Source organism: Mustela erminea, chromosome 9 (genome assembly GCF_009829155.1).
Source record: "Mustela erminea isolate mMusErm1 chromosome 9, mMusErm1.Pri, whole genome shotgun sequence".
Lineage (NCBI taxonomy): Eukaryota > Metazoa > Chordata > Mammalia > Carnivora > Mustelidae > Mustela > Mustela erminea.
The window spans coordinates 84,776,021-84,790,128 of NC_045622.1; the positions used below are offsets into that span (position 1 = coordinate 84,776,021).

The window sequence follows — 14,108 nt, forward strand, 5'->3', positions numbered from 1 at the left end:
AATAATAAACAGTTTTTAAAATCCTCCCTATCCTTATTTGTTTTTAGATTGCTTGATCTGTTGATTCCTGAAAAAGGTGTGTTAAAGTTTTGAAATATGTTTGATTATTTTTCTAATACTGTTTACTTGATATATTATGAACCCACATAATTAGGTACATAAAATTTTACTAAGTTCAATTTCCTTTCTGTAAAATCTCTTCTTACAAATTTAATTTCCCACTTCTGTTTTTAATATTACCATACTAATTTTATTGTTAATTGTTTTGGTATATTTTTCCATATCTCTGCTTTCTTTCTTTCCAGAATATTTTTTCTTGTGAATTATCACTCCTATATAGAAATAAAGAACATGTAAGAAAAACACATAAAATTCCCATAAAATGTGAAAATGCAGACATTACTTAAGCCTTGACCACCAAAATAGAGCAATTTTATAAGATAATAGTTTAAAGAAAAAAAAGGGACAAAGAAATAAAAATAAGTTTTTATTTTTAAAACTTCTAAATAACTCAAGGATTTAAAAGGAAACCAGGGGCACCTGGGTGGCTCAGTGGGTTAAACCGCTGCCTTCGGCTCGGGTCATGATCTCAGGGTCCTGGGATCGAGCCCCGCATCGGGCTCTCTGCTCAGCGGGGAGCCTGCTTCCTCCTCTCTCTCTCTCTGCCTGCCTCTCTGCCTGCTTGTGATCTCTCTCTCTCTCAAATAAATAAATAAAATATTTTAAAAAAAAATAAAAGGAAACCAAAACTGAAATGATAAGCCACTTAGAAAGGAGAGTGGAAAATTTACTTACAAAACCAATGGGATGTTCCAAAAGTGTAGAACAAAGAAGAAAATTTATAGTGTTAAATGCTACTCCTTAGAGAATAAGAAAGGACAAAAATAAATTGAATATTAAATTAACCCAACTTAAAACCTCTAGAACTAACCATATCTGAGTTGCTTTTCTTTTATAATTTTACCACCCATATATATATCCCTAAGCACTATCTATACTTTTTTTTTGAAGTATAGTTGACATTCAAGGTTATATTAGTTCCCAGGGTGCAACTTACTGATTCAACAACATATACTTCTTAATTTTTCACTGTATGACTTTGTTAAAATATTATTGACTGTATTGCCTCTGCAGTACTCTTTGTCTCTGTTGCTTATTTTATAACTGAAATTTATACCTCTTAATAACTCCTATGTCTATACTATATTTTACTATACTATGCCATACTGTACCTGAACCCTGTACTTTTGTTTGGCTTGTTTTAAAGCTTCATAAAAAGGGCATTGAACAATATTGATACATTTTTCCTCTACTAATTTGAAAGTTATACATTCTTTTTAAAAATATATTTGGTTAGCATATTATGAGCATTTTCAAATATGAACAAAAAGATTCTTAATATTAAACCAATTTATGTATCACTCAGTTTTAACAATCATTGATACATGGTCAGTTTTGTTTCATTCCTATCTTTATCTATTCTCCCAACCCCTGATTATTTTGATGAAATATTTCTTTTCTTTTCCTGGTTATAATAGGAATTGCAGTGTTTTCTGCTTCTCAAAATCTGTTAATAATCTTTACTCTCCTACTGGATAATAAGGCTTTTGAACAATAGAACTCTTTCAACAATGTAGTTTTCAGAATATAAGTTTTGCACTTCCTTTCTAAAATATTTTCTTCTTTTTGATGCTGTTATTAATGGAATTGTGTTCCTAAATTAATTTCCGGATGGATCATTGTAAGTATATAAAAATGCAATTGGGGGTATCTGGCTGGCTCAGTAGGTAGAACATGCAACTCTTGATCCTGGCGTTGTAAGTTCAAGCCAGGTTGCATGTACAGCTTGCTTTTAAAAAAAAAAAAAAAAAAGTACAGGGCGCCTGGGTGGCTCAGTGGGTTAAGCCGCTACCTTCGGCTCAGGTCATGATCTCGGGGTCCTGGGATAGAGTCCCGCATTGAGCTCTCTGCTCAACAGAGAGCCTGCTTCCCTCTCTCTCTGTCTCTGCCTGCCTCTCCGTCTACTTGTGGTCTCTGTCAAATAAATAAATAAAATATTTTTTTAAAAAAATACAATTGATTTTTATATATTGATCTTGTATCCTGAAACCTTGTTGAATTTACTTAGTAATTCTAGTAGTTTTTTAGGCGATTCCTTAGGCTTTTCTGTATACAAGATCACGTCATTTGCAAATATTGTTTTATTTCTTCAGACATCTTTCTGAGGGGAAAACATCTAGTTTTTTACCTTTAAGTATGATGTCAGGGTTTCTTTTTTTATAGATGCCCTTTATCAGGTTGAAGAAGTTCCGTTTTTAGCTTGTTGAGTGTTTTTATCACAAGTGTTTAAATTTATGATGTTGAATTTTGCCAAATGCTTTTTCTTTTCATCTACTAAGATGATTCTGTGGTTTTTGTCTTTTGTTCATAACATGGTGATTGATTGCTGTTTAAGTATACATTTCTAGGATAAAACCCATTTGGTCATGATGTATAGTTCTTTTTATATGTTGTTTGATTTGCTTATATTTTTGAAGATTTTTGTGTTTATATTCATGAAGGATAATGGTCCTATGGTTTTTCATGGTGTTTTTGTCTGGTTTAACTATTGGAATAATATTTAGTCCTATAAAATGAGTGCTTACTCCTATTTTTTTTTTAAGCTTATGACGGATTAGTATTCATTCTTATTTAACTCTTGGTAGAATCTACTGATGAACTCATGTGGGCCTGTGCTTGTCTTTGTGGGATACTTTTTAATTGCTTTTATTCTCTGTACTTATTGGTCTATTCAGATGTTCTATTTCTTCTGGAGATTTTTTTAGTGGTTTTCATCTTTCTAGAAATTTGTCCATGTCATCTAAGTTGTTTGTTAGCATACGGTTTTTCATATTATTTCATAATCCTTTTTATTTCTATAGCTCTTAAGGCTTTTTCAAAGTATGTTGGGGTGTTGTTTTCCCTTCCTGCATCAGATTGGCTTTTCTTCTATGAATTCTTCACAGCTTTGGTCAGCTGACCCTTACTTATCTTGCATCACTTTTGTGTCTCTACTTAAAAATTTTTGTGCTACTTAATGGACTTAGGTAGGGGAAAGTGTAGCTTGATGGGAGACTCGGTCTGATTGCCATCCAGATGTAATTTCATCACTTTGATTCTTGGAAATTAACAGCCATTCTTTAATTTCTTATTGTAATATTCATTGTTTCAATTTGATGGTAAAAGCAATCAAGTCTTTCTTTTTAAATTGTTCAGATTTTACTCAGAACAAATGAATGTTTATTTGTATTACTGATTTGCATTTGCTTGATCTAGTTTCAGAAGCCCTGCGGGTGGCAACTACTAGCCCAACTGCCAATACTACTGGTACTTCTACTCCTTCCTCCACCACTGTGGGTCCAGTTAAGCAAGAACCTCCCTGCTCTACTTCATCTGCAGTAAATACCCTGGAAAATATACACTCTACAGAACCCCCAAAGCCCTGCGAACTTGATGGTCTTCCTTCAGACCAGTTTGCAAAAGGACAGGACACTGTTGCCATAGAAGGTTTTACAGATGAGGAAAACACAGAAAGTGGAGGGGAAGGCCAGTACAGAGAGCGTGATGAATTTGTGGTGAAGATAGAAGACATAGAGACTTTTAAGGTGATTTGAATGTTCACAGGTATATTCAAGGTCATAGTTTAGTGGGTGTGTCCTTATGTAATAAGCCTTAATAATGACTTTAGTAGTAAGATCTAGCTTGAATTGCAAAAAGTTCTATTTTGATAGTTATTCTAAGTTATAATTGTTAAGTAAAAAAATCAAACTAGCAGATATTTTGAAAAAGAAAGCAGTTTAAAATAATTTTGACTGCTTTCTGAGTGTTAGGTATTTCTGACTAGTCACTATACTGCATTTAGGTACTAGTAATTAGAGCTGTTTTGAAATTTCATTTTGTTCAAGGCTCCCAAAATCATTGTATTGTTAGGAGTTTGGAGAAAATGAATTTTTCATTTAACAGTTTAAAGAAAATAAGAGAAATATGATGTAAACATAGAATTGACATATTTTCATAATTGCAAATTGTAGAATCATAGGTAGAATGTCAAATTTCATACTGAAAAACTTTAGCCATTTAAAAAAAAATAGGTTTCAGAAACCTATCTGGGGGTGCTTGGGGTTTTGTTTGCTTGCTTTTGACTTTTTAATTGGGCAGAGAGGAGTGGCATTAAAAAGTATAAATAAGGAACATAACCTTCAAATTATATGCCCTCCATTCACAATTAACTGCTGTTAATATTTTAGCATATTTGTTTCTGGTCTTTTTGAATACATCCATACTCTAAAAATTGTGTTGATTTATGTATGACTATCATTAGAAAACTTTCCAACAGTTACACAAAAGAGTAACTGGCTACTATGCATGTTGGTGTCCTCCCTATTCCTGGAAGGATTTTGGCAGAGACTGAATAGCAAGCTTATAAGAATTGTTGCAAAAGTTCAGGTAGGTAAAAAACAAAAGTTTAGCTAGATAGGTCTTTAGTTTTCCTTTCACCTCTAAGATTCTATAAATCTAGAATTTGTTGTCAGTTTGTATAAATATAAGTATAATTACATATAAATACATATTACAGGAGGCTTTAAAAACAGGAAAAGAACCCCCAGCTATCTGGAAAGTACAAAAAGCTTTATTACAGAAATTTGTTCCTGAAATACGAGATGGACAAAGAGAATTTGCTGCTACCAATAGTGTAAGTAGAGTGCTTCTTTATATTCGTCTTCCTGGTTTTTTTGACAGCATCGTGATCCTAGGGAAAATACAGAATGATTTAAATTTGAATGTAATTTATATTGAACATTTCTGATAATAGTATAAAATTTGGTATATGATAGTCTGATATCAGTATGTAAATCCTGGCTTTTTAAATTATTATTATTAGTCTATGAAGAGTTCATATGGACTCAGAGGCTGTTATATTGATTATTCTGCCGGTCAAACATCCTGATTTTACCAGAAGACTTACAGAAATGATTTCTTTTGTACTTAATGTAGTTACTTAATAGCATTGAGTAAGTAAGCATCTGGTAATTAGCCAAATGAGATTGCTTCTGTGTTTGCAGTTAAGAATAAGCCTGAATTCATTTTTATTGAGGGTGAGAAGTAGCCTGGCCAGAGCTACATTTGAAAAACTTAGAGGATAGCAATGTAATAGTGAAGCCAATAAATTTTTATGTACAGAATGTTTAAGTATGTAATTCAGAGTGTTTCTTTCCTTAGTACCTTGGGTATTTTGGAGAGGCAAAGAGTAAATACAAAAAGATATATGTGAAGTTCATTGAAAACACAAACAAAAAGGAATATGTCAGAGTGTGTTCCAAAAAACCACGAAGTAAGCCTTCACAAACTATCAGGTATTTATTTTTGTATGTAACATATTTATGTAGCAATTATTGGAAGACTTATTTTTGGCAATGTAATTTTGTTAAGTTTATCTTCTTTTTAGTAATCTCTATACCCAATATGGGACTTGAACCCATGACCCGGAGATCAAGAGTCCCACACTCCTCTGACCAAGCCAGCCAGGCACCCTGGCAGTGTTTTATATAGAGAATTATATCACTTAAAGAGTCTGATGAATTTTTTTTTTATCATATACAAGTCTGAAAATTCAGTGTCTGCTGTAATAAGTGATTCCTTTTGGTGTAATGAGAGAGGGGTTATAAAGCTCATGACTGTCTTTTGTGGGATGGGCACTCTTTTTTTTTCCCAGAGTCCTCTTGGTGTCACCCTAATATAGTGGAGGAAAAATGGGTGAGTCAAAATTCGAGTCCTGCTCTTTGTGATCTAGAATAGCACAACCTTTTTTGAAGCCCCCCCCTTTTTATCCATAAAATGATGAAGTGTCCAGTTTTAAATGAAAAATTTGAGAAAAAAATTGTAAGACTTATACACTGCTAAGCAAGTATACAATAGAATTGTCATATATTATTGTGATTCTGGGTTATGTGGAACATGAATCTGGAAGACAGATTACCTAGCCACATTCCTGTGATCTGTATGGGAAGAGGGCCATGATCCTAGACAGTCTCAATCTAGTGCTAGGAAGGTCTAGCTTGATTAAGGTTCCAACTTAGTGGAAGCAGTGTACCTTATTTTTATGATGAGGTTTTATCCATTCAACTCTCCAGAGCTAATACAGCAAATCTTGAGGGGCTCTAGGACAAGTATATTTGGGTCTCCAGATCCAAACATCCTGTTTCCACCTAAGGGTTTCAGATGGTCAGGGCTGGATATGGGTGTATCCTGCATTACTTCCCAAAGCCTTTGATCACTGGTTATACGGCCTCGTCCACAGGGAAATGAGTTCATAGAGAAAGAAGGAGTGAAGAGAGAGAAATCAAAGTTGAATTAATAGTCCCTTAGTGACTGAATATTGGATGTCAGTGGTTAGAATGTATTTCAAGAGGACTTGGCGGGGGGAGTCATCGTTGGCGATGTATAGGACTTGGACTTCACTTTGGAGATGTTAGTAATTAAATATACTTTTCTTCACTAGTGTTACTCATTTTTGGTCTCAATTTATTTTAATCTGACAAGATTTCAGTGTGTTAATGAAGTGTGTCTGTAACATTGCAGAACTGTTCAGGCTAAGCCAAGTAGTAGCAACAAAACTTCCGATCCTCCAACACCAAAAACTACAACTACAAAAGCCCCTTCCGTGAAACCCAAAGTTAAACAGCTGAAAGTAAAGGCTGAGCCACCACCAAAGAAACGGAAGAAATGGAAAGAAGAGTTTTCGTCATCCCAGTCTGACTCCTCTCCTGAGATCCATTCTAGTAGTAGTGATGAGGAGGGTAAGTTCTCCATGAAATGAATACCTCGATAACTTGAGACTGTCAGCATGAACAGAAAGAAGCGGTGATGCTCACAACTCAAAACTTTTATTTTTCGGGGGATTTACCTACCTAATTGAGTTCGGGTTAGGCTTTTATAAAAATAAATTCAAAAAATAAATACATCCATACCTGTATACCTGCATACAAACACAAATTCACATTGCCTGAGCACTAATTGAAAGCACGGCTTGCCCACGCACACAACCGCACACAACCTTGTGAAGTAGAAGAAGCAGTGAACTGAAAGACTGTTGCGAGTTCTAACCACAGTAATGCCGGTTACCTCCGCTCTCTGGGTGGGGTGGGGATTATTAGATCACATAGTTTATACTAAATCCTGTTGTTCTAAAGTTCTTATTTTATTTACTTATTTGACAGACAGAGGTCACAAGTAGGCAGACAGAGAGGAGGGAAGCAGGCAGCCCAACGCAAGGCTCGATCCCAGGACCCTGGGATCATGACCCGAGCCAAAGGCAGAGCTTCAACCCACTGAGCCACCCAGACGCCCCTGTCGTTCTAAACTTCTGAGTCTGTGTTTATGCTAGAAGAAACTATTACTCTGATACTGTAATTAATGGGGCATGTAATTTTTACTCTGAAACTAATTAATAGGGTATAGAAATATATATATAATATATACTTAGGTGTATGTGGAATGTTTATTAATTATATAATATCATGCATACTGCTCTGTATCTGCCCCTAGCCAACCAGCTGCCCTTGACTAAGCGAGGTACCTTATCTGTGCCTTAGTTTTCTCTTTTATAAAATGAAAAGGTTGAAATAGGTCAGCAGTTACCAAACTTTTTGTTTGTTTGTTTTTATTTTTTTTTTTTAGTTTTTTATTTTTTATTAACATATAATATATTATTATCCCCAGGGGTACAGGTCTGTGAATCGCCAGGTTTACACACTTCATAGCACTCGCCATAGCACATACCTTTCCCAATTTCCATAACCCAACCACCCTCTCCCTACTCCCCTACACCCAGCACCCCTCAGTTTCTTTTGTGAGATTAAGGGTCTGGCAGTTACCAAACTTTTTGATCTTAGAACACTTTTTTTTACTCTTAAAACTGTTGAAGATACCAAGGAGCATTTTTGTAGGCTAGATATAGATATAGATAATAGTTGTATTTACTTTATTGGAAACTGAACCTGAGGGGCACCTGGGTGGCTCAGTCAGTCAAAGGTCTGTCTTGGGCTCAGGTTATGATCCCAGGGCCCTGGGATTGAGCCCCACATCAGGCTCCCTGCTTAGCAGGGGAGTTTGCTTCTCCCCCTACGCCTGCTCATGCTCTCTTTCAAATAAATAAATAAAATCTTAAAAAAGAACAAAACTAAACTGAATTTGGGATAGTTGTAAAACACAAGAGTACACCAGCATACATTCCATTAGCCATCAAACTTGTTGTGTAATATATGCAAGAAAGATAAAGCAGTTCAGTGTAGGGCAGAGGTTGGCAAACTGTGGCCAGTGGGCCAAATCTGACCAATAGTCTATTCTTGTAAGTAAAGATTTAACTAAAACACGAATTCATTTACGTATGTTCAGATAGTTGCTGTTCTACTAGGTGGCAAATTTTGAATCATTGCTACAGAAAGCATATGACCATTAAAGCCTAGAATGTTTGCTCCTGGCCCTTCCAGGAAAAAATTGGTGACTTTTCTTCTGGAGCATAAAGTTGGAGGTAGGCAGAAAAAGATGAAAGGATGACAGAAGGCCACATATGCCAAGTTAAAGCTGAAAAGCCTGGGATCCTGCAAGCCCAGAAGAGTCCCTTGGAGGAATTTAAGTAGGGAGCAATTGGAATTTGAATTACAAGACCTCATAGTTCAGGTATAATTCAAAGTCTGAACCTTAGTTGTAGCAGTAGGGGTAGAAGAGGGGGACGCATAAGAAATTCAGACTGATGGGGTGCCTGGGTGGCTCAGTGGGTTAAAGCCTCTGCCTTTGGCTCAGGTCAGGATCTCAGGGTCCTGGGATCGAGCCCCACGTCGGGCTTTCTGCTCAGCAGGGAGCCTGCTTCCTCCTCTCTCTCTCTCTGTCTGCCTCTCTGCCTACTTGTGATCTCTGTCTTTCAAATAAATAAATAAAATCTTAAAAAAAAAATTCAGACTGAACGTGAATGATGAATTGGGCATTGGGGGTGCTACTGAGGTTGGTGGCCAGGTTGGCCTCTGATATTACAACTGTCATTGCTTGGGAGCTCATCTCAAAGCTTATTGGAATGGAAATCGAATTGTAACAAAAAGTCTTCTTCAGGGCAACAGTCTACTTGAAATGTGTTGTTTTTAAAAGCATAAAAAAAAAAAAAAAAAAAAGAAAGTATGCACATCAGAATTTATAAAGAAGATACCAAAGAGCATTTCTTTTTTTTTTTTCCCAAAGAGCATTTCTGTAGACTAGATGAAATTTAGTGCTTTGAGTATGTGTAGAAGGCAATATACGTAATCTTTGCAGTTAGCATTCCTGCCTACTGTTTAGAATGGAGTGGTTTGAGTTCTGAATGTGCACACCACTGTACTGCTTCCTCAGATGACTTTCAAGTTTTTCTTTATTGGTAACTTGAATTGTTGCCACTAGGTGTCAGTAATAGGTAAGCATTTTTAGTGTTTAAAAAGTCAAATATTGATGATAAACATAGATTTATAGGCTGGTGGTTTTCAAAACTGTTTCAAGACTTTTATAGTCTTCAGATTTATTGAAGATTCCAAAACACTTGTGGGTTTTTTTTTTAAAGGCTTTATCTATTGATGTTTACCAAATATCAATTAAAATAACTGTAAAATATTTATTTAAAATAAACCCATTCCATATTAATATTTTTTAACAACTGTATTTTCCTAAAATAACACTAGTTATAAGAGTAGCATTTTCATATTTGCTTCTACATATATATTATTTTGGGTAAAGTATATAAAGAAAACCCAGCCTTGGGGCACCTGGGTGGCTTAGTCAGTTAAGCATCTGCCTTTGGCTCAGGTCATGATCCGGGGGTCCTGGGATGGAGCCCCACATCGGGCTCCCTGCTCAGCAGAGAGCCTGCTTCTTCCTCTCTCTCTGCCTCTCCCCTGCTCATGTTCTCTCAAATTCTCTATCTCAAGTAAATAAATATAAAGTCTTTAAAAAAAAAAAAAAAAGGAAAGAAAGAAGAAAACCCAGCTTTATGTAGATTTTGTAGTTGGGAAAGGGAGGAGTATTTTAATTAAAATATTTTAATTTTCAGACAGTTATGGATATTTTTCTTTGATATTCAGAAGGTTTTTATTTTATGAACTTGATAAGAAGTAACTTTTTCAACTTTTCATGCTTGTTACTTTAAAATGTATTGGTTTGTCTTACCTCCTCAATGTATCTTTAATCCATGAATGATTTTATGACATTTTCCATTGGTCATGTGAAAATATCTGTTAGCTCATTAATGTACATAGTCTATTTCACTTTTTCCCACATTTTTAAAAAATTGTGCTAAAATATATAAACATAAAATTTGCTGTTACAGTCATTTTTAAGTGTACGTTCAGTAGCATTAATTATATTCACACTGTTGTGCAACTATCACAGCTCTCTATTTCCAGGACATTTTCATCACACAAAATGGAAACTTTGTAACCATTAAGCAATAACTCCCCATACCCTTTTACCCTGTTGATCTGTTTTCTGTTTCCATGAATTTGCCTACTCTAAATATACCATATAAATATACTTGTCTTATTTCACTTAACATGATGTTTTCAAGGCTCATCCATGTTACAGCACATTTTCACATTTCACATTTCTTATTACTTTTTACGGCTGAATACATTGTAAGTTTATCCCTTGTATGTTCACTTTGTTTATCTTTTCATCTATTGATGGACATGGGTTGTTTCCACCTTTTAGTAAATAATGCTGCAGTGAACATTGGCTTACAAATATCTGTTTGTATCTTTTTTTCAGTACATCTAGGAGTAGAATTTCTGAGTCATATAATTATAAGTTTAGCTTTTTGAGGAACCACCAATTGATTTTCCAAAGCGGTTGCACCGTTTCACATTCCCACCAGCAATGTAGGACGTTCCAGTTTCTTCACTTCTTCACCAATACTTGTTATATTTTTTTTGGGGTATGTTGTTGTTGTTTATTGTAGCTGTCCTAGTAGGTGTAAAGTGTTATATTGAAATTTTGATTTGTATTTCCCTAACAACTAATGATGTTGAGCATCTTTTCAAGTGCTTATTGGCCATTTCCTTATTTTCTTTGGAGAAATATCTGAGATCTTTTGCCCATTTCTTAATGGGCAAATGGGCATTTCTCCTTTTGTTCTTGAGTTGTGGGAGTTCTTTATATTTTATCCTGTTCTGTAGGTTGACATTTCATTTTTGATAATGTCCACTGGTGTACAAAAATTTGAAATTCTAATGAAGCCAAATTTATCTGGTTTTTTTCCTCTATTGCTTAAGCTTTTGGTGTCATATTTAGAATCCATTGCCAAATGCAAGGTCATGAAGATTTACCCTTTATTTTCTTCTAAGAGTTTCATGATTTTAACTCTTACATTTAGGTCATACATTTTTACAGCATCAAAAAAAATAACACTCATCGGGCACCTGGGTGGCTCAGTGGGTTAAGCCGCTGCCTTCGGCTCATGTCATGATCTCAGGGTCCTGGCATCGAGTCCCACATCGGGCTCTCTGCTCAGCAGGGAGCCTTCTTCCTCCTCTCTCTCTGCCTGCCTCTCTGCCTACTTGTGATCTCTCTCTGTCAAATAAATAAATAAAATCTTAAAAAAAAAAAAAACACTCATTAATACTACCACTGATCTCTTAAGTATTGATTTGGATGTTGTCAGCCTCATATTGGTAGATACACATTTTCCAAAATTCTGATTTTCATTTGAAACCTCAAATTTTCTCATTGACAGCAAATGCTGTCAATTGTTTTTGTTGAATGACAGGTCCGCTCCATTAATTTTTAAGAATACCATGTCCTGGGATCCGGTCCCGCATCGGGCTCTCTGCTCAGCGGAGAGCTTGCTTCCCCCTCTCTCTCTGCCTGCCTCTCCATCTACTTGTGATTTCTCTCTGTCAAATAAATAAAAAAAAAAAATTAAAAAAAAAAAAAAGAATACCATGTCTGCGGGGCACCTGGGTGGCTCAGTGGGTTAAAGCCTCTGCCTTCGGCTCAGGTCATGATCCCAGGGTCCTGGGATTGAGCCCCACATTGGGCTCTCTGCTCAGCAGGGAGCCTTCTTCCTCCTCTCTCTCTCTGCCTGCCTCTCCACCTACTTGTGATTTCTGTCTGTCAAATAAATAAATAAAATCTTTAAAAAAAAAGAATACCATGTCTGGGGGTGTCTGGGTGGCACAGTTTTTGTTTAAGCGTCTGCCTTCTGCTTACGTCATGATCCCAGGATTCAGGGATCAAGCCCTGCATTGGGCTCCCTGTTCCATAGGAAGCCTGCTTCTCCCTCTCCTACTCCCCCTGCTTGTGTTCCCTCTCTTGCTGTGTGCCTCCCTCTGTCAAATAATAAATAAAATCTAAAAAGAAAAATAAAGAATACCATGTCTACCAAATACGCAAGTCTGAATAGGCATAGTGTGTGTGTGTGTGTGTGTGTGTGTGTGTGTGTGTCAGTCCTTTCAAATGAAAATGGTGTCCCATGGGGAGAAAAGTGACTAGTTCATCTTGTAACTCAATTACATAGATGTTCTTCCTAGAGATAACCATCATAGTTCATAACAGAAGTGCTTATGTACCTCTGATTTCATCACACAGAATATTAAGACATTTTCTCAATAGTAATGATTTAATAAAAATTTTTTACTGCTTCACCAAGAACTATCCCTTTTTTTTTAAATTTTTAAATTTTTTATAAGTAATCTCTCCCCAACATGGGATCAAACTCACAACCTCAACCTCAAGAGTTGCATGCCCCACCAAATGAGCCAGCCAGGCACCCCAAGGACTATTAAGTGAAATTGGCTCCTCGCCCTCCCCTTAAAGGCATGGCAGTGAGATGGCAGAGTATATGGCTACTAGTGTAGTTTGGTTTCACCGCCTCAACCCATGCTAAGGCACCAGCAGTTGTACCCATCATTTTTAGAAGTATGAACAGAGTTAAAAAGATAAATAACATTTAATATTTTTATGAAAACAGTTTTGAAATCAGAAACAGGATCTTGAAGGAAACCCTAAGAGGTCCTTAAACCATACTATAGGAACTGCTACTGGGGCGCCTGTGTGGCTCAGTGGGTTAAGCCTCTGCCTTCGGCTCAGGTCATGATCTCAGGTTCCTGGGATCAAGCCCTGCATCGGGCTCTCTGCTCAGCAGGGAGCCTGCTTCCCCCTCTCTCTCTGCCTGCCTCTCTGCCTACTTGTGATCTCTCTCTCTCTCTGTCAAATAAATAAATAAAATCTTTAAAAAAAAAACCCATAATTTTTTTTTATAAATAAGAACTGCTACTAAAGGCTATGATAATAGTTTGTTAATAACAAAAATTGCAACTGAGTAAATTTTAAAGATTAATTGGCTTTATTATTCGATTCATGGATCAGGCAACATCCCATCTAGCAAGTAGAGGGGAGGTCAAAAAGGACAGAAAAGGAAGGGTTTTTAAGAGTAGAGAGTAAAGGGGCGCCTGGGTGTCTCAGTGGGTTAAAGCCTCTGCCTTTGGCTCAGGTCATGATCACAGGGTCCTGGGATTGAGCCCCGCATCAGGCTCTCTGCTCAGCAGGGAGCCTGCTTTCCTTCCTCTCTGCCTACTACTTGTGATCTCTGTCAAATAAGTAAATAAAATCTTAGAAAAAAGTAGAGAGTAGAAAAAAAAATTATTAACAAAGAATCCACTGTTTTAGGCAATGTCACCCTCCTGAGGTAGATTGAAAGTTATCTATTAGTAAATTTCCTAGTGCTGGCCAGGAAATTCCCATCTTGACTGGTTAAAGGTTACATTTTTGGGGTCTTAAAACTACAGTCAGATTAGGTGTTACTAAGTCTTGGTGGTTTACTGACTTGGGGCCTTAATTAAGTGATACCATTTTGGACCTATGGTTCTTTTTTTTTTTTTTTTTTAAGTTATGTGTTTGAATGAAAGTAAAAATTGACACATTTCTAATCTTGCAGTTTTTGCCATTGAATTTCAGTGAAATTTTCTCTCTGCATGGACCATTTTATTTATTTATTTATATTTATATATATATTTATATTTTAATTTTGAATAAGCCTTGGCTCTAGGCCAGAATTC

The 14,108-nt window shown here is 36.1% G+C and overlaps 1 protein-coding gene across 4 annotated transcripts in view; it reads left to right on the forward strand.

Moving 5' to 3' along the window:
* Window positions 1-14,108, forward strand: part of QSER1 (glutamine and serine rich 1) — a 77,678-nt gene that overhangs the window by 49,375 nt on the left and 14,195 nt on the right. For all 4 annotated transcript variants that reach the window (XM_032356760.1, XM_032356762.1, XM_032356763.1 and 1 more), the window contains 4 exons: window positions 3,316-3,644; window positions 4,616-4,732; window positions 5,260-5,393; window positions 6,619-6,836. In XM_032356760.1, coding sequence (XP_032212651.1) covers window positions 3,316-3,644; window positions 4,616-4,732; window positions 5,260-5,393; window positions 6,619-6,836 — 798 coding nt within the window. The remainder of the gene's footprint in view (window positions 1-3,315; window positions 3,645-4,615; window positions 4,733-5,259; window positions 5,394-6,618; window positions 6,837-14,108) is intronic.